Source organism: Cucurbita pepo, chromosome 7 (assembly GCF_057944985.1).
Source record: "Cucurbita pepo subsp. pepo isolate OVF chromosome 7, ASM5794498v1, whole genome shotgun sequence".
Taxonomy (NCBI): domain Eukaryota; kingdom Viridiplantae; phylum Streptophyta; class Magnoliopsida; order Cucurbitales; family Cucurbitaceae; genus Cucurbita; species Cucurbita pepo.
Genome location: NC_141804.1, coordinates 11,144,846 through 11,167,750, shown reverse-complemented (window position 1 = coordinate 11,167,750; position 22,905 = coordinate 11,144,846). Strand labels below are relative to the sequence as shown.

General features: G+C 38.0%; 4 protein-coding genes across 5 annotated transcripts; all 4 read left to right on the top strand.

Moving 5' to 3' along the window:
* The first annotated feature begins 342 nt into the window (after positions 1-342).
* Positions 343-7,506, top strand: LOC111798044 (UDP-N-acetylglucosamine transporter UGNT1). The gene is made up of 10 exons (XM_023680997.2): positions 343-543; positions 3,692-3,768; positions 4,390-4,551; positions 4,635-4,768; positions 5,322-5,452; positions 5,535-5,579; positions 5,665-5,762; positions 5,861-5,968; positions 6,952-7,008; positions 7,106-7,506. Exons 1-10 carry the CDS (start codon positions 417-419, stop codon positions 7,178-7,180), a joined length of 1,014 nt encoding a protein of 337 aa, XP_023536765.1. The 5' UTR covers positions 343-416; the 3' UTR covers positions 7,181-7,506.
* An 880-nt stretch (positions 7,507-8,386) lies between these two features.
* Positions 8,387-11,797, top strand: LOC111798120 (Small nuclear RNA activating complex (SNAPc), subunit SNAP43 protein). 2 transcript variants are annotated; one of them, XM_023681097.2, is made up of 8 exons: positions 8,387-8,549; positions 9,790-9,861; positions 9,972-10,095; positions 10,223-10,336; positions 10,476-10,674; positions 10,777-10,822; positions 10,938-11,013; positions 11,122-11,797. In XM_023681097.2, the coding sequence occupies exons 2-8, from the start codon at positions 9,805-9,807 to the stop codon at positions 11,403-11,405; spliced, it is 900 nt and encodes a 299-aa protein (XP_023536865.1). In that variant the 5' UTR covers positions 8,387-8,549; positions 9,790-9,804; the 3' UTR covers positions 11,406-11,797. The 2 variants fall into 2 exon arrangements, with proteins under 2 accessions (XP_023536865.1, XP_023536866.1); XM_023681098.2 differs by having other exon boundaries at positions 8,387-8,554.
* Positions 11,798-13,326: 1,529 nt separating this feature from the next.
* On the top strand, positions 13,327-19,211 carry LOC111799315 (monogalactosyldiacylglycerol synthase 2, chloroplastic). The gene is made up of 8 exons (XM_023682828.2): positions 13,327-13,988; positions 15,272-15,444; positions 16,901-17,062; positions 17,134-17,275; positions 17,377-17,601; positions 17,683-17,745; positions 18,592-18,666; positions 18,752-19,211. The coding sequence occupies exons 1-8, from the start codon at positions 13,725-13,727 to the stop codon at positions 19,010-19,012; spliced, it is 1,365 nt and encodes a 454-aa protein (XP_023538596.1). The 5' UTR covers positions 13,327-13,724; the 3' UTR covers positions 19,013-19,211.
* Positions 19,212-20,004: 793 nt separating this feature from the next.
* LOC111797974 (actin-related protein 2/3 complex subunit 3) lies at positions 20,005-22,045 on the top strand (the record flags this gene model as incomplete). Its single annotated transcript, XM_087125224.1, has 4 exons — positions 20,005-20,058; positions 20,478-20,586; positions 20,678-20,947; positions 21,643-22,045. Coding segments are annotated over 4 exons (576 nt in total), but the record flags the coding sequence as incomplete, so codon positions are not given.
* Positions 22,046-22,905: the final 860 nt, after the last annotated feature.

Below are 22,905 nucleotides of genomic sequence, written 5' to 3'. Positions count from 1 at the left end.
TCATATTTATTAAGGTGTTTATCTTCTCAAAATAATTTAAATTAACAAAAATTTTAATATTTAAATTATAGAAGGCAAAAAAAAAAAAAAAAAAAAAAAAAACAATTTTAAAAAATAAGAGTACGAAAAGCATATTCAGCTAATTTAATAAATTGGAAAATATAAAATAAACCAAAATAAATATAAATTTAAAATTGTTAAAAAAACGAACCACAGCTCCACAGCCCCACGAATGCCCGAGCCAAATTGGGACAAGTTATGGTGGGGCCCACGCCTACAAACCTCGCCACGTGTACCCTACTGGTGCATTTTCTGACTCCGCCAGTTTTTTCTTATTCTCTCCTCTGTTTAACGCTTTAAAGACGCTATTTCAGTGAGATGCAAGGAAGAACGTGAGAGCTTCAAGGCTTGAAGCTATGGCGTCCGGTAGAACTGAGATAGGTCTCCCAGTGCTGCAGAAGGATGGAGGAGATCATGGGAGAAAAGGATCCGCCATGACTAAACGAGGAGCTTATGCAGCCATTTCTTACATGGCTTCCGCTGGTTCGTTTTTCACTTTTCTTCTCTCGATCATGTAGTTCTTCGTTGTTTTTCGTTGATTTCTGGATTTTCTTACTTTTTCTGTCGAAATTTATCTTTGCTTATGCGTTTATTATATACTGTGTGTTCTTTTGCATGAAGAATGGAAATCCGCTTGAGATTTTTGTTCTGTTGTTGTACTACTGCCACTGCTACTTGTTTGTTTCTTTTTCTCTTTTGGATGCTTCCAAATTCCTTTGGAGGAAGAAATGAAGAACAGAAAGAAAGAAATCGGCGTCTGTTTTAACCTTGTGTAGTTCGGTTTCTTAGATTGTTTGTTTGATTTTTGAAGAATATTATTGAACAAATCTTTGCTTCAGTTCATGAGAGTAATAATACAGAGTTTTGTTATTTTACCATTCTCACTGGTAAAGTTGTGAATCATGAATGATTATGTTGGGAATTGGGAAGAGGATGACTTTCAATGGGATGTACTTACCGCTAGAATGACGTTCTCCCTCTTATCACACTATGTTTTTGTCTTTTTGAATACGGGTGGACCCCATGTATTTTTTAAAAGGATGCAAGCGAGTAGTACGGAGGGATATTGTGAGATCTCACATCGGTTGGAGAGGAGAACGAAACATTTTTTATACGGGTGTGGAAACCTCTCCGTAACAGACGCGTTTTAAAAACCTTGAGGGGAAGTCTGAAAGAGGAAGCCTAATAAGGAAAGCCCAAAAGAGGACAATATTTATTAGCGGTGGGCTTAGACGGTTACAAATGGTATCAGAGTCAGACACTGGGTTGGTATCAGAGTCAGACACTGGGTTGGTATCAGAGTCAGACACTGGGTTGGTATCAGAGTCAGACACTGGGTTGTGAGATCCCACATTGGTTGGAGAGGGGAACGAAGCATTCTTTATATGGGTGTGGAAACATCTCCCTAACAGACGCGTTTTAAAAACCTTGAGGGGAAGCCTGAAAGAGGAAGCCTAATAAGGAAAGCCCAAAAGATTACAATATTATTAGCAGTGGGCTTAGACTGTTACAAATGGTATCTCCCTAACAAACGCGTAAGCGGACAATATCTGCTAACAGTGGGCTTAGACTGTTACAAATGGTATCTCCCTAACAAACGCGTAAGCGGACAATATCTGCTAACAGTGGGCTTAGACTGTTACAAATGGTATCTCCCTAACAAACGCGTTTTAAAAACCTTGAGGGGAAGCTTGAAAGGGAAAGCCTAAAGAGCACAATATCTGCTAGCGGTGGGCTTAGACTGTTACAAATGGTATCTGAGCTAGACACTGGGCGGTGTGCTAGTGAGGACGTTGGGCCTCGAAGGGGTGGATTGTGGGATCCCACATCGGTTGGAGTAGGGAACGAAGCATTCTTTATATGAGTGTGGAAACCTCTCTCTAACAGACGTGTTTTAAAAACTTTGACGGGAAGCCCGAGGGAAAGCCCAAAGAGGACAATATCTGCTAGTAGTGGGATTGAACCGTTATAAATACAAAAGATGTTGAGAAGATACGAGGATTTGAAACTACAACCTCAAGAGAAATAATACACGTCAGTTACCGCTAAGTTATACTCAGTGATGTGAACGTGTCATTTTGACAATATAAATGGAAGGAGTATCCACACTCGAGTAGTAGTACTTGAAATTTTTCGGGGTTATGAGACTTATGGTGGGGGAGAAAGGGCAAATTATTTAAGATTATCTTCATTTAGTTTGACGACTTTTAGTGGTGAAAGACTTTTAAAGTGCCTACAAAAGCCTAGGGAATAAAGTTGTGTATAATGTACTTCTAGGCTCACTATGTGCATATGATGGGACGATAGAAGAAAGTGAGTGAGCAAGTGGTGGGTCTTTAGAGAAGAAAAGAGGGAGAGAGTGCATGGTGGGTCTTGGAAGATGAAAGGAATGTTTAGTGGAATACGAATGAGATAGAATCTCTAATGTTAGTGAAATGACAAGCTTGAATAATGGTGGAGGGTGCCTACTCCACGCTTAAAAAGGTTCAAAGTTTCCAGAAAAAGGCAAGTTCCGTTCCTCTCTTTTTTACACGTCATGATTAAATTAGCTAGAAATTATTATTGTGCATAAGTTTATAACATATGCTTAGATTTTTCATGTGGGTAGTTGTTATATGTTACTAATGATTATAGGTATGATTACACGACCGTAATTTAGTTCTTAGAACGTTTAAGAATTATGAAATATTGTATTTGGAATCGTGGAGAATATCGAAAGTGTAATAGCCCAAGCCCATCGCTAGTAGATATTGTTCTCTTTGAGATTTCCCTTTCGGGCTTCCCCTCAAGGTTTTTAAAACATAGGGAGAGGTTTTCACACCCTTATAAAGAATGTTTTGTTCCGCTCTCCAGTCGATGTGGGATCTCACAATTCACACCCCTTCGGGGCCCAATGTCCTCGCTGACATTCGTTCCCCTCTCCAATTGATGTGGGATCTCACAATCCACTCCCCTTCGGGACCCAACGAGCTGACACTCGTTCCCCTCATCAGATGTGGGATCTCACAATCCACCTCTCTTCGGGACCTAGTGAGCTGGCACACGTTCCCCTCTCCAATCAATGTGGGATCTCACAAAAACGATGTTTCCAAGGATTGACTTAATAGAATTATTGTTTTTGAAAATCGTTTTTGAGTACAAGCTAGCCAAATGCAAATTCAGCTCACTCATTTGATATTGTTGGATATTGAGCAACCCCCTTAATCTTCCAAGTCTTCCTGTCATTCCCTGTTTATATCCAAGTGAAGTCTAAATTAGCTAATGGATTGATGGTTTAAGTGATCTTATTCTTTCTAGTAATTACAATTAGCTAATGGTTGATTAATGCACTTTTCAAGGGATAAGAATTGTGTTTGGGCACTGTTCTTAGAGTTGGATGTTGCGGTGTTGGAGTAACAATACCTATATGTTAAGTATAGATAAGATAATCATTGCTTGGCTTCTTTCAATGGACTAATAATTATTATCACTATGTTCTTGAGTAATTATTTTTTACTTTACTTTTTAGAGATTAATAGTTTCAACACTGGTTTTAGTGCATATTGAAATTTCTGGCTGCTTCAATTATTGACTTGATAAACTTGTTTGTATTTAGTTTTACTATGATATTGTGTTGTCGTCCCTTCTGCAGTTCTGTTGCTAATGTTCAACAAAGCAGCTCTTTCTTCTTACAACTTTCCATGTGCCAATGTCATCACTCTTTTCCAGGTAAACGATTTGTTGAATTGTCTCGATATTTGCTTTACGACGGTAGTCTGTTTATTATCTTTTATATATGTTATGAGACCAACAAAGAAAAGAAATGGCATGATAATTTGTATATACCAATGGAGGAATGAATAAAAAATGTGGAAAACGAGGCCCGGGATGTAGTGTAACATGGTAGCGCATTTGTCTTGGGTACAAAATGTCTCGCTCGTCTCTTGATGGTTCGTACCGATGAACCAATCAATGAGATAATGATGGATACCTACTTTAGGACTACTCTCTCGTCTCGGATTCCTTTGAAGAAAGGAGTACTATGGTACTTCGTGACTTGGTAGTGAGGATATCAACGTTAGACAAGCAAAATCGATTCTCACAATAACTTCCACAACTTCTCATCATTCACACCCGCTTTATCTCGTTCTAAGTTAAGCTAGCGATTAAAATGACCATTTAACTAATAAAGAGTTTAGTGTGGGTTCAAGACATGGTGGCCCTTAACTAGGATTTAATATCGTATAAGTTACCTTGGCAACCAAATGTAGTAAGGTTAGGTGGTTGTCCAATGAAATTAGACGAGTTGTGCTTAAGCTGGCCTAGACACTCACAATTTGTTCTTTTCAGATTATGTGTTCGTGCACGCTTCTTTACGTATTGCATCGCCGGAGGATTATCTCTTTTACAGTGGTTGAATCTCAAAGCATCGGTGCTGGAAAGTCGATCCTTGTACCTTATAAGACTTTGGTTCAAACACTTCCCCTCTCCATATCATATTTGCTTTACATGGTATGTATCTTATGGTATAATATATTTCATTTTGTTTATTGAAACCTTTGTAAAATCTGCTAACAAGATTTTCCCTGATAAAGCTTGTGACTATGGAATCTGTTCGTGGGATCAACGTTCCCATGTATACAACATTGAGGAGGACTACCGTCGCATTTACGATGGTTGCCGAGTACTTGTTGACCAGGCAGCGTCATTCGCTTTTTGTTGTTGGCAGGTAGGCAAGCATGTTGTATAGATTTGCCCTTCTAATTGTATTCGACTCTTTTAACAATTTTTTCCTTTCATCATTGATATCGTGCTCTATAGTGACAAATTGTAACAGCCCAAGCTCACATCGATTGGAGAGGGGAACGAGCGTTAGCGAGAACACTTGGCCCAAAAGGGGGTGGATTGTGAGATCCCACATCAGTTAGAGAGGGAAATGAAACATTCTTGATAAGGGTGTGGAAACCTCTTCCTAGTAGACGCGTTTTAAAACCGTGAGGCCGATGGCGATACGTAACGGACAATATCTGCTAGCGGTTGGGCTGTTATAAAAATTTTGACATATAAGGGTCTTACCATGATGCCTGTTTCTATCACTCTATAAGCGGAAAATAAAATGGTTCCTTCCCTTCTTTTAAATATTTTAGATGTTTTAGTTAGAATCTTTAATAAACAAGACAGTGGCATGGCTGTGAACTCAATCTTTTCTCATTCATTAGTTTTGTATATGCATATTTGCAATGCTAATTCATTCCTACTTGATAATTCCAAGGATTCATCAGTGTGGGGATGATTATACTTGGTGCAGTAGTGGCTGGAGCCAGGGATTTGTCATTTGACGCCTACTCCTATGCTGTGGTCTGCATTGCAAATATATGTACCGCTATATATCTTGCTTCTATTGCTCGTATCGGTAATAACAGTTCTGCTTTGTGCTCGCTTATCTAACGTTGACGTCGTGGCACGTTTTGTATGACCCTTTTAAGTACTTCCAGGGAAATCCAGTGGTCTAAATACCTTTGGCCTTATGTGGTGCAATGGTTAGAGGACTTCCTCTCAATGTTTTGAAGCTTTTGGATTCAACTTATCTGAACTGACCATAAAATGGTTTTCTTATATTTGTAGGAGTAGTATGTGGACCTCTTTTGCTATTCTGGATATCAATCAGGGGAGACATTGAAACGACGTTAAATTTTCGGTACCTGTCGTCCTTTGGCTTCCAGGTATCTGTTCCTATTGTGTTGCTGAATTAGTCATGCTTTAATCCAGGCTCAGTTTAAATCGACAGTTCTTAGTTTCTTGCCTTTATTCGTACTTGCAGACTGTGATGCTTCTCTCTTGTATAATGGCTTTCTTGATCAACTACTTTGTATTTCTGAACACCACTCTCAATTCAGCATTGACACAAACAGTCTGCGGTAATTTGAAGGTGAGTAGTGCTTAGTTCCTCCTACATTGGCTTATGCTATATAGAACATGAAATCTTCCTCAGACATGGTCTCTTCAAGGGCATGGCACGAGTTTTGGAGGATTCCGTTCTCACAGGAGGAAATGGTTCCTTTCCACGTGAGAGATCATGACCTCCATAAGTAGGTGACTGTCATTGTGAGATCTCACATCGATTGGAGAGAGGAACGGAACATTCCTTGTAAGAGTGTGGAAATCTCTCCCCAACAGACGTGTTTTAAAATCTTGAGAGGAAGCCCAAAAGGGAAAACCCAAAGATGACAATATCTACTAGCAGTGAGCTTGGGCTGTTACAAATAGTATCAGAGATAGACACTGAGTGGTGTGCCAACGAGGACGCTGGGCCCCCAAGGAAGGTGGATTGTGAGATCCCACATTGGTTGGAGAGGGGACCGAAACATTCCTTATAAGGGTGTGGAAACCTCTCCCTAACAGACGTGCTTAGGGGAAGCCCAGAAGAGGACAATATCTGTTAGCGGTGGTCTTGGACTGTTACAAATGATATTAGAGGCAGACATTGAGCGGTGTGCCAGTGAGGATGTTGGGCCCTCAAAGGGGGTGGATTGTGAGATCCCACATCGGTTAGAGAGGGGAACGAAACATTCCATATAAGGGTGTGTAAACCTCTCCCTAACAGACGCTTTTTAAAACCTTGAGGGGAAGCCCATAAGGGAAGCCCAGAGAGGACAATATCTACTAGTGGTGGGTTTGGGCTGTTACATCCATAGTTTGACTTTTCATTCCCCTTAAACTCTTTCTTATTCACGAGGCCCTTATTTGACCACTGGACCAAACCACGATGGTTAAGAATTATCGATATGGGAGTACTAGTTCGAAAACTCTAGCTTGGTCCAAACTATTTGTCTAGATGATATTGTAGCCTTTACTATGTGAAGACATCTAGACCAATGTTTGTTTTCCTGACTTTTGAATGCTCTACAATAGGACGTTTTCAGCATCGGGCTCGGCTGGTTTCTGTTCGGTGGCCTTCCCTTCGATTTCGTAAGCATAATCCGCCCTCTTTACCTTGAAGCTTCGATACAATTTCGTTTTGTTTTACCTTGTTAACTTGTTAGGCTTTCTTTTGGTGTTTTTTTAGTTTAATGTTCTTGGGCAGTCGCTTGGCTTTCTGGGATCTTGCTTATATGCCTATTGCAAGCTTCATGGGAAATAGGATCAAGATGGGGCTGTCCTCCATAGTAAGTTAATATTGTGCTGACTATTGCTTAACTTGTCAGCTGCCAAATTTTGATGAAATCTCTTCATGTTCTTATGAAAAGAGAGAACAAAAGGGGAAAAAATGCTGTTGAATCACATTTTTGTGCATGAAAACATCATATTTCTTATCTATCTAAGTTTCGAGTGAGTCTCTCTCTCCCTCGTGCTTTCACGAGCACACACTAAGGACCTGTTTGGAATAACTTTAGTGTAAAACGTTTCGTGGAACACTTCGAAAATCATTCCACATAATTATTCGAGTCAAGTTGTGAGCTTCTTTAAGATGTTGATTGTGAATAATTATTAAGTTGTGAGCTTCTTCAAGATGTTGATTGTGAATAATTATTCTTAGGTTTAAAAACTGTTATAGTTTCGGTACTTTCGGCTTTGATTTGTTTTGTGCTTTCAGAACTTCCATTTGAGTCCCTACACTTTTAATCTTAGTTCATTTTAGTCCTCGAAACTTTCATTCGAACCGTCTATTTTAAAATTATGATCTAAAGAAATGAGATAAAATGAAAATGAAGACCAAAATGATCGTTTTTAAAAGTGCCGGCTAACATGAACCAAAGTTGCAAGTACATCGAAAAACTTGGAATAATGAAAAATGACAAAGTTTTTTAATTGATTCGATAAAAATACAAAATTTTTAGAAATTTTAATAATAGCATTGAAATAAAAAAAATATATTAAAAAAAATACTTTTAGCACTTTTTTTTTTTTTAAATTTTCAATAATATTCTTAAAATAATAATAAAAAAAGTCTGTAAATACTTTTGAATTTTTAATTTTTTTATTAATACTCTAAAATTGTTGAAAAAAATTTTAAAATATTTTTATGATTATTATCATTTTTTTTAATATTCATAAATTTTCAAAAGTAACGTTAGTAATTTGATTTTTAACTATTTTGACGACTTTATATGTATGAGTTGAATTTCCATGTATTTTTTTATTTTTTTAAAAAAGTTTTAAAATATTAATAAAATTTTTAAAAATTAAATGTATTTTTTAAAGATCAAAAGATCATTTTTGAACAAATTATTAATAATGATCATCAAAACTTTTCAACTAAATTAATAAAATTATTTTTAAATTTTCAAAATAAATAAATAAATAAATACATATATATATATATATATATATTTGAGAGATATATAACAAAAACGGAGTGCAAATGGCGCGGAGAACTTTGCTTTCCGAATCTCACCCACCGGCCTCCACCGCTTCTCTCTCTGGAAACCACTCTCTGTTTCTCTTCAGGCATCAGGCGGTGACGGACAGTTCACAGTAGACCTGCGATTGTCTCGCCGCCTTTTCGTTCGGTATTGTATCACTTCTTTTACCTTTCTTTTAATTTCAATGTCTTTGTCTTGTGGTATATTTATTGTTGGGAAAATAGCTGAATGTTCCAGTAATTTGTTTTTGTATTTTGAAATGGGAGAATCCGACGCTGTTCATTGCCCATCGAACGTTCTGCCATTGCATTTTTCATCTGTATTTGCAAATAAGCAAAAGGGTTTAGAGGGAAAAGTTTTGAACTATGGATACCCATCTGACGAAGATTTGAAAATTATTGAAAATCAAAAGTTGTGAAATTAGTGAAATCAGAAGAGTTCGATACTTATTTGTGAAATTAGTTTATGTGTGCTCGGAGCTGACCTGAACAATCACCGATGGTGTAATTTGCAAACTAGTCATTGTTGAGGATGGTTGGGAGGGAATCCACATCGGCTAATTAGGGGGATAATCATGGGTTTATAATTATGAGTAAGGAAAACATCTCTTCTATTGGTATGAGGCCTTTTAGAGAAACCAAGAGCAAAACCATGAGAGCTTATGCTCAAAGTGGACAATATCATACCATTGTGGAGGTTCGTGGTTCTTAACATGGTATTAGAGCCATGCCTTTAACTTAGTCATGTCAATAAAATCTTCAAATGTTGAACAAAGAAGTTGTAAGCCTCGAATGTGTAGTAAAAAAATGACTCAAGAGTCGAACAAATGGTGTATTTTGTTTGAGGGCTTTAGAGAAAGGAGTCAAGCTTTGATTAAGCGGAGGCTGTTTGAGGGCTCCATGGGCTTCAGGGGAGACTCTATGATGTACTTTGTTCAAGGGGACGATTGTTGAGAGTTGTTGGGAGGGAGTCTTGGCTAATTAAGGGGATGATCATGGGTTTATAAGTAAGGAATACATCTCCATTAGTATGAGGCCTTTTAAGGAAACCAAAAGCAAAGCCATGAGAGCTTATGCTCAAAGTGGACAATATCATACCATTGTAGAGGTTCGTGGTTCCTAACTGTCATCCCACTTATATCTGGCTTATCCCCATGACACTTATACTTTGTTCACATGGTAGAAAGGATTGTTTCGTGTCAATGTTAATGTTATTTGAAAAATTCTGTTCTTATTTATTATTTTTCCTGAGAACTCATTCCTTGAAATGTGAAGAAAGTCGGAATTTATATTTTTCTGATGACATAGTTTGCCTATGGAAGGATTTTCCATTGCTGTACCCATTTTTTTTCTACTATGCATTCATGTAATGCTTTTTTCTCACTCAGATAATTGTGGATGCAATGGATCTTTCTCCATTCAGGCTTGATATCGATGAGCTGATCAATGAATATGCTGAGGTAGCTCTTAAGTACTTTGAAGTTATGTAGATTTCCTGTTTGTGCTAACTTGCATATTGAAAAGATGTTAGTTTTTTAAATGTATAACCCCTGAGAAGTTTGGTTTACAGGGCGGGTTTACATCTTTTGCGGATATGAAGAAAGTATGGATTGGAAGGAAATTCACTTACATATTTGAGGCTGCTCCTTTGAACTTGGCGTTCTTTATGCAATCAATGTATGCCCAAACAATCGGTAGGCTCTGGCGTAATAAGTTCGGTCATCTATACATTAATTTGTTGGCCATTGACGATTTCTTCTAAATTATGATGAACAAAGCTCTTTACTTCAAAGATTATGGTACTAATACTTCGTTTTGCAGGTCACATGGTCAGTACCGCTTCTTTATCACACAGACTAGGTGGCCTTTATTGCCTTTACAGCCTTTATGAGACACAACCCTTTAAACCCTCTTACAAAATCTACCTGTCTATTGGTATGATTTCTCAAAGTTCTTTGATAATTATCTATAGATATATGTAAGTTTTTCCTAGCTCTTTGTTTGGGTGGACGTCTCTTGATTTCATGTTTACCTTTTCTTCTTTGGTTATTTTACGACGCTTCCACGTTTATAGGAGAGTTAAAGAAACTGAAGGAACTTATTGTCGAGGCAAAAGAAAAGAACGTAAAAGTGGCGTCTGCTGTGGTGAAAAGAATGTTAGAAAAGAACATGTTCCTCTTTGGATCTGTAGACATGAATGAGAGCTCTGCCTTGGAAACAGTGAATCAACTAACAGAATTACAAAATGCCCGCATTCAAGTTGCCTATGATAAGTACGTTCGAGACACAGACGATTATCCTTTTTGTTCTAGATTTATACTGTTCATGCCATGATATCTTTACAGCAACCTTGATTTTTACTTTTGGATGTCTAGGCTGTTTGCTGATACCCCAATAGAAGATCATATCCATATGAACTTGGTAAGTGAAAAATACCAAAACTTACCCGATTCGCCTTGTTTCTGATCCATTATACTCCAATACCTGTTTAACTAGCATTATGAACTCTTCCATGTTATTATCAACTATTTATCAGGGGATGGAAGCTGGTTTGAATATATTGAAAAAGATGTCATCAGATTATTCAGAGGCAAAGAAAGTTGCATTATATGGTAACTTCTTTCATCCCAATCATATTTGATCTCTCTATTCTCTCATGATTTTTGTTTCTTACTAAACTTTATGCCCATGTTTCTCTATGTTCGTCTTGGTACCAAAAGAAGCGAGCGAGATCGTGGATGTCCAGGACATAAAGCACATATCAGAGGATGAGGGATTGATTGGAGATACAGTTGAAAAGATTGCGGAGGACTGGAACGTTCAACGAGGAGCCTTTTACGAACAAGTTGGACATGACCAACAGCTTGCTCTAGTCGAGGCACACGAAGAGCAAGAACATCACGCCGATGAAAATTTTGATATGGAACTTGAAAGAATGCTCACTGATGTTCAACAAGGTACAGAGTCCTCTCTAATTCTAACTCTGAAAGATGGGGGTTCTTGAATTGCCATATCATTCCATTGCCTGATCTTCTATAAACAGCTTTATGACGTTTAACTAGCTGAAAGAGAGATCCTTAAACCTGATTCATACCCAAAATCCAACCCCATGTAGTGTAAATAGCAACGTTCTAAACCCTTTATGTTCAATATGATCAATAGCTTTCCTTAGAAAATGTTGTCACTTGCTCGGGCAAGCTTTCCTTATTGATGGCTCCTATAACATCTTCGGGACGAGGGTTGAAAAGGTCTCATGTTTATTATTAGAGATGTTCATTCTACTTGTGGAAACCTACCTCGAACAAGGTAGGAAATCTCTGTTTAAGTAGAAAATGTGGAGAATGAGATGAAAGGTTTCTCTCGACAATTAGAGTTGAAAATGTTTCATGTTTATTATTAGAGATGTTCATTTTACCTATGGATACCTGCCTCGAATGAGGTAGGAAATCACTGGTTAAATGCAAAATGTGAAAGGATGTGATGCTAGATAAGTAGGACGGAGATTATATTTCTTGACCTTGCTTCGACCTCATCCAAATCTCGAGGCAGGAAATCTCTATAGAATGTGATGAAAAGTTTCTCGTGACAATTAGGGTTGAAAAGTTTCATGTTTTTATGACTAGAGATGCTCATTTTACCTGCCTCGAAAGAGGTATGAATTCTCTATTTGAGTGGAAAATGTGGAGGATGTGATGAAAGGTTTCTCTCCTAGCTAAGTCGGGTTGGGAACAGAGATTATATTCCCTGACCCTACCTCACTACGCCCTACCTTACTTTATATATATTATATTATATTTTCACTTTCGAAATATCATTAGATTTATTTAATATCTATACATCAAACCACCTCATAGGTTAAATAATTAGGAGACACAATTGAATAAAATGAGCTATCATGTTGGTCTCGCAATGCCACTTGCTCATAACATCATTTTCTTTATTAACCTCACATAAAGTTTTATTGGGACCCATATTGTATCAATCATTTGTAAATTTTGCTAATGTACCCTCGTATTTTTGTTATATTTTCTTTTGACCCCTTTGGGTCCCCACCGATACTATTACAATTAGTTTACACGATATCAATTATTGGCAACTTTTGCTGTTATGTCCTTGTATTTTTATTATATTTCTTGTTGATCCTTCTCATATTTAATATATATTTTTATAATTATTTTAATAATATAAAAAGGAATATTCTTAAAAATCACTATTAAATCTTGACAAATGCATTAAAAAATACTTCGTGTTAACCAATAAATTATCAATTTTTTAATAATAATTAGCCCCCATGTTCTTATTTTTTAATAATAAAAAAGGTTGGATTTATTAAAATTATCAATTTTTTCAAATTTTTGAATTATACTTTCATTCATTTATTAATATAATCGATGCACATTAACTCGACGTTCTTATATCTTTTTCATTAATTTGGTTAACCATATAAAATTTAACGAAAAATTAAAAAAAAAAACCATGTTAAAAAAATAAATAAAAGTTGTATCCAAAATTATGTAGTGGTATATTTTGTAATTCTTAAAAAATTTAGGGTATATTTCAAAAGTTTATAGTATTTTTTTAAATAAATTATTGACTGCCTCATAAAAAAATTAAGTATTTTTTTTTTAGTTTAAGAATGTTATTGAAATTTTTAAAAGTTCAATCATATTTGATACCATACATACTCATCATCTTGACACGTTCATGTCAAGCATTAAGAAATTCATGCTTTATTTATATTTTTCGTTCGTTTTGGAGTTTGGTCGAAGATTAGGGAGATTATCTTTTGATTTCACTAACCGAACATATAACTCGTGCTTGCATGCTAACTTGCTTCGGCTCGACGAGCCTCTAATACTAGGCCAAGGTTGTGTGTGTGTGTATATATATATAACAACTAAAAAGAATATCCAAAACCCAAGGAGGAGGATGCCAAATGCGGTGTGATAAAAATGGCGCCGGATTCAAGTTACCGTTCATGAAGCAGAAGAAGATTCGGATCTTCCTCAACGAACATTCTCATTCTTAAAGCAAAATAGGAATCTCATGTGCATATTTCAACGGCGCCATTCTCTGCCAACTCACACAACTTCATTTCCTTCTCAACACCCACTAATCAAAATTCCCTCTCAACCGATCCCTCTTTTTCTCTCTAATTTCCCTCGATTTACAGCGTTTAATTTCAGGGTCTTGCGCGCAATACCCTCTCCTCCATCATTCTCTTCCCCTTTTCCCGCCTTCTCCGCCATTCACAGCGGCCGGAGTTAAGTGGGTCTCGTTTTGATTTCTCTGATACTGTTTATTTTTTGGTGGATTGTTGGTTATGTCTGTCGCTACGCCCAGGTCTGTTACAGAGAAGGTGTTTCAGAGGGTGGGAGGGCATTATCAAAGTAGTACTCATAGGATCTGTGGGAATGAGTTTAAAGAGGAGGATTATGATGACGATGGGACTTTGGAAATGGTTCAGATTGGAGCCGAGAGGACCAAGAATGTTCTTATTTTGATGAGTGATACAGGCGGTGGCCATAGAGCCTCTGCGGAGGCCATTCGAGATGCGTTTCGGATTGAATTTGGCGATGAGTATCAGGTGAGTTCTACGATTTTTCTTTTCTGGGTTTTGAGTTTTTTTTTTTCTTATTTACATGTTGATTCATGTTCTTTTGTTACTTAAATGATTTTCTCTTCTGGGTTTTGAGATTTTTGCTACTTACATTTTGTTTCATGTTCTTTTGTGATCTTCGTCTCTGTTTAATCGTGCGATTTGTTGGTTATTTGCTGAAATTCTTGTGGATTTTTCTTGTTTATCAAGTTACTTGAATGATTTTCTCTTCTGGGTTTTGAGTTTCTTTTTTCATGATTTACGTTTTGCTTCATGCGTTGAGGATTGTTCGAGGACTCTAGAGAAGGAGTCGAGACTCGATGAAGGGGAAGCTGTTCGAGGGCTCCATAGGTCCTCTATAGGGTACTTTGTTCGAGGGGAGGGTAGTTGAGGATTGTTGGGAGGGAGTCCTACATTGGCTAATTTAGGGAATGATCATGGGTTTATAAGTAAGGAATACATCTCCATTGGTATGAGGCCTCTTGGGGAAGTTCAAAGCAAAGCCACGAGAGCTTATTCTCAAAGTGGACAATATCATACCATTATGGAGGTCGTGATTCTTAACATGGTATCAGAGCCATGTCCTTAGCCATGTCAATAGAATCCTCAAATGTCGAACAAAGAAGTTGGGACCCTCAAATATATAGTCAAAAGTGACTCAAGCGTCGAACAAAGGGTGTACTATGTTCGAGGACTCCAGAGAAGGAGTCGAGCCTCAATTAAGGGGAGGCTCTATGAGGCACTTTGTTCGAGGGGAGGATTGTTAGAAGGGAGTCGTCCCACGTTGGCTAATTAAGTAGCTGGTCATGTGTTTATAAGTAAGGAATATGTTCTCATTGCTATGAGGCCTTTTCGCAAAACCATGAGAGTTTTTTTCAGCCTCGTTTCCTAACATCATGTTTGTTTGTTCTTGTGGAGAGTCGTGATTCCTAACATCATGTTCGTTCAGCCTCGTTTAACCATCGTTTAATCATGAGATTTGTTGATTATTTGCTGAAAATCTTGCTGAAAACGATCAGATTCGGCTTGTAATTTACCTCTCTGTTTCTCTTTTAGCCTCTCCTTTACGTGGAAGTCTTGTAAACGTGCCATTTTTATGCTTGTTCTTAGAGATCTTTGTGTATGCGTAAAGATCTTGCAATCTTAGGCTTCTATCTGTCAAAATTTGTTGTGTGAATCTTCTTGTAAGCGATTTCTTGCTTAACATTGTGTACAAGCCATCTATATTGTAAGAGAAGAATGCTAGCTCAAATCTCTTGTCCATTTTCCAGATATTCGTAAAGGATGTTTGGAAAGAGTATACGGGTTGGCCTTTGAATGACATGGAGAGATCTTACAAGTTCATGGTAAAGCATGTTCAGCTATGGAAGGTTGCATTTCATAGTACCTCTCCTCGGTGGATTCATTCAGTCTATCTTGCTGCCATTGCCGCTTACTATGCAAAGTATATATAACAATCTTTTCAATATGTTCTTAGCTCAATACTCTCTGTTGTTAGTTATTATCATATGTGAATGTCCAAGGGAGCCCTGGGTTGCCTCAGGATTGCATTTGTTTTCGGGGAACTAAAAGCAAAGTCATGAGAGATTATGCTCAAAGTGGACGATATCATACCATTGCGAAGAGTCGTGGATTCTAATAAGATATTAGAGTCATGCTCTTAACTTAGCCATGTCAATAGAAACCTTAAGTGTCGATTAAAGAAGTTGTGAGCCTCGAAGGTGTAGTCAAAAGTGATTGAAGTGTCGAACAAAGAGTACTTTGTTTGAGGACTCCAGAGAAAGGAGTCGAGCCTCGATTGAGGGGAGGTTGTTCGAGGGCTCCATGGGCCTCAGGGGAGGCTCTATGGTGTACCTTGTTCCAGGGGAGGATTGTTGAGGATATTGAAAGGAATAGTCTCACATTGGCTAATTAAGAGGATGATCATGAGTTTGTTAGTAAGGAATACATCTCCATTGGTACGAGGCCTTTTGGGGAAACCAAAAGCAAAGCCATGAGAGCTTATGCTCAAAGTGGATAGTATCATACCATTGTGGAGAGTCGTGGTTTCTAATATGGTATTAGAGTCATGCCCTTGACCTAGTCATGTCAATAGAAACTTCAAGTGTTGACTAAAGAAGTTGTGAGCCTCGAAGGTTTAGTCAAAAGTGACTGAAGTGTCGAACAAAGAGTGTACTTTGTTTGAGGGCTCCAGAGAAAGGAGTCGAGCCTCGATTAAGGGGAGGTTGCTCGAGGGCTTCATAGGCCTCAAGGGAGGCTCTATGTTGAACTTTGTTCGTGGGGAGAATTGTTGAGGATTATTGAGAAAAGTAGTCCCACATTGGTTAAGGAATGCATTTCCATTGGTACGAGGCTTTTTGGGAAACAAAAAAGCAAAGCCATAAGAGCTTATGCTCAAAGTGACATTATCATACCATTATTGAGAGTCGTGGTTTCTAATATGGTATCAGAGTCATGCCTTTAACTTAGTCATATTATTGAATCCTCAAGTGTCAAACAAAAAAGTTGTGAGCCTCGAAGGTGTAGTCAAAAGTGACTCAAGTGTCGAACAAAAGGTGTACTTTGTTCTAGGACTCCAGAGAAAGACTCGAGCCTCGTTTAAGGGGAGGTTGTTCGAGGACTCCATAGGTCTCAGGAGAGGCTTTATGGTGTACTTTGTTCGTGGAGAGAATTGTTGAGGATTATTGAAAGAAGTAGTTCAACATTGGCTAAGTAAGAAATACACCTCCATTGGTATGAAACCTTTTGGGGAAAACCAAAAGCAAAGTCACGAGAGCTTATGCTCAAAGTAGACGATATCATACAATTGTAGAGAGTCGTGGTTTCTAATAAAGGATAAAAAGAAATACCCAAACGTTCTTACATCGTTCGTTGTTTTTCGTTGTTTTTCTTGTTTGAAGGGAGGTGGAGGCTGGTCTAATGGAGTACAAGCCAGATATTATCATCAGTGTTCATCCACTAATGCAACACATTCCTTTATGGGTTCTAAAATGGCAAGGCCTTCAAAAAAAAGTGGTGTTTGTCACAGTCATAACAGACTTAAACACCTGCCATCCAACATGGTCAGTTTACTTATTCTCTGCTGATCTTTTAGCTTCTATCTTATCTAACATTACAAACACTATAAATCCAGGTTTCATCCCGGCGTAAACCGATGCTACTGCCCATCAGAGGCAGTAGCCAAGAGAGCCTTGCTCGACGACATCGAAGAGTCTCGAGTACGTGTCTACGGCCTACCTATCAGGCCATCCTTCGCTCGAGCAGTACTCCAGAAGGTAGATCTTTACATTTTAGTACATCACAACCATGTAATTATGTTTGAAGGAGGTCTGATTGTGTTCGTGGCGGTTTTCGATGCGATTTCTCGCCCACATAGGATGAACTAAGGGAAGAACTTGAAATGGATCCAGAGTTACCAGCAGTGCTGCTAATGGGAGGAGGTGAAGGGATGGGTCCTGTAAAGAAAACAGCAAAAGCTCTTGCAGAGTCCCTTTATGATAAGGACAACGAGAAGGCTATTGGGCAAATTGTTATTATTTGTGGAAGAAACCAAACTTTGGCCTCTTCTCTTGAAGCCTTTGAATGGAAGATCCCTGTTAAGGTCAGTTGTAGCCATTCTTGTAGGGCTTTAAAGATTTGCTTATTGGCATTCATTTCAGCTTCTTTTCTTCCTGTTTTGCAGGTGAGAGGCTTTGAAAAACAGATGGAGAAATGGATGGGTGCTTGTGACTGTATTATAACAAAAGTATGTCTTTGCTGCATTTCTTGATATTCCCTCATAAATCTTTTGTTTAGGATAAAATGCCAAATACGATAACATGATTCAGGATTTTACTATCGTTGGATACTGTTTACTGATATTAGGCGGTGCAGTTAGATACTGGTTAGTGCTATCATGTAGTGCAGTTAGATACTGGTTAGTGATATCAAGGAGTGCAGTTAGATACTGTCTAGTGATATCAAGCAGTGTACTTAGATACTATTTAGTGATATCAGGCGGTGCAGTTAGATACTGTCTAGTGATATCTGGCGGTGCAGTTAGATACTGTCTAGTGATATCTGGCGGTGCAGTTAGATAATGTCTAGTGATATCAGGCGGTGAAGTTAGATACTGTCTAGTGATATCTGGCGGTGAAGTTAGGTACTGTCTAGTGATATCTGGCGGTGAAGTTAGGTACTGTCTAGTGATATCTGGCGGTGTAGTTAGATACTGTCTAGTGATATCTGGCGGTGTAGTTAGATATTGTCTAGTGATACCAGGCAGTGAAGTTAGATATTGTTTAGTGATATTAAGTGTTGCAGTTAGATATTGTTTAGTGATATCAGGCGGTGCAGTCAGATATTGTTTAGTGATATCAGGCGGTGCAGTTAGATATTGTTTAGTGATATCAGGCGGTGCAGTTAGATATTGTTTAGTGATATCAGGCGGTGCAGTTAGATATTGTTTAGTGATATCAGGCGGTGCAGTTAGATATTGTTTAGTGATATCAGGCCGTATGAAGATGTCTATAAACAAAACTTGATATTGAACCATAGTGATGGATGAACCATTGAAATACTTGATCATGTTAAACTAAACTTTTGTTCACAGGCCGGTCCCGGTACAATTGCAGAAGCTTTGATTCGAGGGCTTCCGATCATTCTAAACGATTATATTCCCGGACAAGTAAGTGCCGAAACTCGACATTTGCATCGAGCTTTAGACTAGAGTTTTCATAACGAACTCATTAAAAAAAACCTTGTCCCCATAGGAAAAAGGGAATGTTCCATATGTGGTTGACAATGGAGCTGGAGTGTTCACTAGAAGTCCTAAAGAAACAGCCGCCATTGTTGCACAATGGTTCAGCACAAAAACAGAAGAACTTCACACAATGTCACAAAATGCTCTCAAACTAGCACAACCTGAGGCCGTTTTCGACATTGTCAGGGACATTCACGAGCTCGCTTGCCAACGAGGTCCAATGGCAAACATCCCGTACATGTTAACCTCGTCGTTTACAGACCTAATTTAAATGGTTTCGTCGTCAACGTATCCACCATTGTCAAAGTTTATTATCCTAGAATTGCCATGTACAGTTAGCCTCCTTATATATATTGTGCCAATTTGTTTAATGGACGCTACAATGATTTCCAACTTGTAAAAGAAAAAAATGAAAGAAAGTTTATTTAGGGCAATGTGAAAGTTGTTCATGTTTCCAATGTTCTTGGATAGTCTATGAGAAATTTTGATGCCTTAAGTTCGTGACGTGTTTGGAGTAGTACTGAGCTGAAACTAGAATTGGTCGTGTAACGCTCACGATATTTATTGTGCTTAGCTGCTTTAATCATAGTGTTCGGGGCTGCACATGGGGTGTTTCCCCTTTCAATAGGTGACATGTACAAAAACAATTATGCTTAGGCTTATAGCATGTTGGTCAGTTTTGACAGTGTTCGGGGCTACACATGGGGTCTTTCCCCTTTCAACAGGCGACTTGTACGACTAAAAACAGTTATGCTTGGATTTAGAGCATGTCGGTCTGTTTTGTTTTGAGTTGAAGGTAAGAATTCTTTCTTCAATAAATGTTCGGACCTCGAGTCTTTCCTCGAGAGAAAGATTTAGGGTTATTTCTTAAATTATTTTCGATAATTTTTATAAATAATTCACGAGTGGAAATAGTTTTTAAAAATTAATTTACTAAAATATAAATAATTAGAAGTTAAAAAATAACAATAATTGAAAATTATTATATTTTTTCCAAAGAAAAAAAAAAGTTTCTAATTTGCAAACCGGCCCTTTTTCTATCTATGTTTGCTTGAGGAGTCTATTTTTATATTTTTCAGAAAACGCCCCTACTTTTCTTATTTTTTACGAAACGTCCCCTAAATTTTAACATTATTTCCTTTTCACCCCTCCTTCTCGCAAATATTGACAGAGTAGAATGGAAAGAAGAAGACGGTGACGGAAATACCAGAGACGAAAACCTTTTCTCCGATCCCCCACCGTTAGGTTCAGCGCTGCCTCTGAAATTCCCGGCGGCCATTCCGTCTCCGATCCGCTCATTGGAACATAAACTCTCCGGTAAGTCTCATCGGATCCTAATTAGTCGATTTACAGTTGCAAAGTGAGAGCCGATCGAATTGCGATTTCGAATTCTATTGGAAATTCTGTCCTCTGGCTTTGAATGAATCAGAATTCGTTTGATTTGATTGATATTTATAGTTCATTGCTAAATTACCTGTTGGAACTCGAATTGTTCTTTAGACGTTAAAGAGATCGATCCGCTTACTTTACTTCTTTTCCTGCGATCTTCGCAGTTGGGAAGAACTCGGAGTTCGGATTGAAGGTTAAGACGTTGAATATTGAGATAAATTATGGTGAGGTTTCAATTGTTAAAAGCTTTAACTCACGATGTAGTTGTAGCATGGGAAGTGTTAAGATTGAGAAGGCCATTAGGAGGAAACTTGTTTGTATTTTTGATCCCATTGATTTCATGTTAGGTTCACCACTCTAGCTTTGTAGATGAGGAAGGAATAAGCAAGGCTTGTGGATGCCCTTTACTTCCTTTGAAAAGTCATATAAAGGGTCCTGCTCCAGTTTCAGATCAAGGTTTACACGAACTCAATGGATTATTTTGTTTGTTTCATCTCGTCTTCCTATATGTTTCGTACTGAAATTCATCTTGGTTGGAAATTCACAGATAAGACTGATATTGTTGATGAAGCAATTACATTCTTTCGTGCCAATGTTTTCTTTAGAAATTTTGACATCAAGAGTCCTGCTGATAAGCTTCTCATCTATTTGACATTCTACATCAATGTGGCTTTGAAGAGGCTTGAAGGTTGCAGAACTTTGGCTGTGGGAACTAAGGCAATAATTAACTTGGGGTTGGAGAATGTTCCCGTGCCTGGAGAGTTGGGCTTTCCCTTTCCTGGACTCTTCCCTATCCCTCAATCTAATGAGGAAGCAGGTGAAGCTCGATTTTAGTTTTTGCTTAACTGCTCGATATCTGTAATGCTTTTATTTGTCAACTAGAAATGCTTACATATGAAGAATCTTCACTTCCCAATGGTCGCCACTAGCTCTGATTGATTGATTGTGAGATCCCACGTTGGTTGGAGAGGGGAACGAAACATTCCTTATAAGGGTGTGGAAACCTCTCCCTAGTAGACGCGTTTTAAAATCTTATGGGGAAGCCTGGAAGGGAAATTCCAAAGAAGACAATATCTGCTAGCAGTGGGCTTAGGCTGTTACAAATGGTATTAGAGCCAGATATCGGGCAGTGTGTTAGCGAGGAAGATGGGCCTCCAAGGGGGTGGATTGTGAGATCCAGTATTGGTTAGAGAGGAGAATGAAACATTCCTTATAATAGTGTAGAAGTCTCTCCCTAATAGATGTGTTTTAAAACCTTGAGGGGAAGCCCGTAAAGGAAAGTCCAAAGAGGACAATATCTGGACAATATCTGGTAGCGATGAGTTTAGGTTGTTACATTGATGCATTCAGATTAGGCACTTTGCTCCTTTTTCTGCATTTAGACGTTTTTCCAATTCTGTTGATGGAGATATTATGAGTTAATTTTGTGTGAAAAAAAGCCAGTAAACTCCTGTTCCTTGTCTTAAGATCAGCAATTTCATAAGCTTCAAATATGGCTACCTTTATATGCAGATCTATTCAGGAATTATTTGAGGCAAATAAGAGAAGAAACAAGTGGGAGACTCTTGAGTGTTGCGTATAGAGCCAATGGGACTCCAAATAAATGGTGGCTAGCATTTGCAAAGAGGAAGTTTATGAACATCATCATTCCTTGACCAATTTGCTTCCAAGATTATTGATGTGAACGTTAATGCACCGCATGGACTTCTATGATCATGTGGTTTCTTCTGCCCCTTCAGGAGTTTGTTTGTAATGTACTGAATCTGAATGTTATATTAGTTTATGCCAATGCATGTCAGTATAGATTCTGTCATTTCATACGTTTTGTACATTAATTACACCACTCCATCTTGTTTAGAAGGAAAAGCTCATTTCCATGGTTCTCATTGAATTCAATACCCTGTTTCTTACTCAATTCTTTGCTGGTGATTTGTTCGATTTCATCTAAGCCCTTAGCTGTCAGATCACAGGCACAGAGTCCAACTGTAATAACCTAGGCCCACCGTTAGTAGATATTGTATGAAACATTCTTTATAAGGGTGTGAGAACCTGTCCCTAGCGGATGCTCGAGAGAAAGCTCAAAAGAGAAAACCTAAAGAAGACAGTATCTACTAGCGGTGAGCTTGTGTTGTTACATCAACCATCATTAGGTCGATGGTTGTGTTTAAGCCATCTGTTTCTGATATGTAATAGTTTTGTTCTTTAGAACTCATACACAATAGAACAACTTATCGAGCCGATGTTGTTCAAGTAAGACCGTATTTAAAAGCTTTGTTAATATTATAGTTTATCTCTACGAGTATTCTCAGCAAGAAATGTAATTTTTGTCAAATCAACACAGGAATGTTTTTTGGTTTGATCTTACGCCCTAACTTATCCTCTATGGACGAACCTTATGGAGGAACCCTTGTATTTTCAAAACATTAGATTCTCACACTACTCAATCAGACATTCTCGCTTCCAGGTCCACCACTGCTCACACAAGTGCTTTCCTCTTAGACCACCATTGCTCACACAAGTGCTTTCCTCTTAGACGTAACGCTCTCGTCACTTAATTAAACCTCACTCTTAAAGTTCAACCAAACCTACTTTCCAACTTTTAAAATATTTATATATTTCAAGTTTACTAAATTTCTCATTTCATATTTAGAAAATCTTAATAATCACAAAAATCTTTTTTTTTTTTTTTTTTTTTGTCACAAGTGAGAAATGGATGCAATTATGGCATTGACCTCTCTCCTTCCTCCACGCGTCCATTCCTTACCCTTTCGCAAA

Coding starts and splice junctions, on each gene's coding strand:
- LOC111799315 (XM_023682828.2), top strand. CDS start 13,725: ATGTCTGTCGCTACGCCCAGGTCTGTTACAGAGAAGGTGTTTCAGAGG. Junction 17,063..17,133: donor AACACCTGCCATCCAACATG/GTCAGTTTACTT, acceptor CTATAAATCCAG/GTTTCATCCCGGCGTAAACC. Junction 17,602..17,682: donor AATGGAAGATCCCTGTTAAG/GTCAGTTGTAGC, acceptor CCTGTTTTGCAG/GTGAGAGGCTTTGAAAAACA.
- LOC111798044 (XM_023680997.2), top strand. CDS start 417: ATGGCGTCCGGTAGAACTGAGATAGGTCTCCCAGTGCTGCAGAAGGAT. Junction 4,552..4,634: donor TATCATATTTGCTTTACATG/GTATGTATCTTA, acceptor TCCCTGATAAAG/CTTGTGACTATGGAATCTGT. Junction 5,453..5,534: donor TGCTTCTATTGCTCGTATCG/GTAATAACAGTT, acceptor AAGTACTTCCAG/GGAAATCCAGTGGTCTAAAT.
- LOC111798120 (XM_023681097.2), top strand. CDS start 9,805: ATGGATCTTTCTCCATTCAGGCTTGATATCGATGAGCTGATCAATGAA. Junction 9,862..9,971: donor TGATCAATGAATATGCTGAG/GTAGCTCTTAAG, acceptor TTTGGTTTACAG/GGCGGGTTTACATCTTTTGC. Junction 10,823..10,937: donor ATCATATCCATATGAACTTG/GTAAGTGAAAAA, acceptor ACTATTTATCAG/GGGATGGAAGCTGGTTTGAA.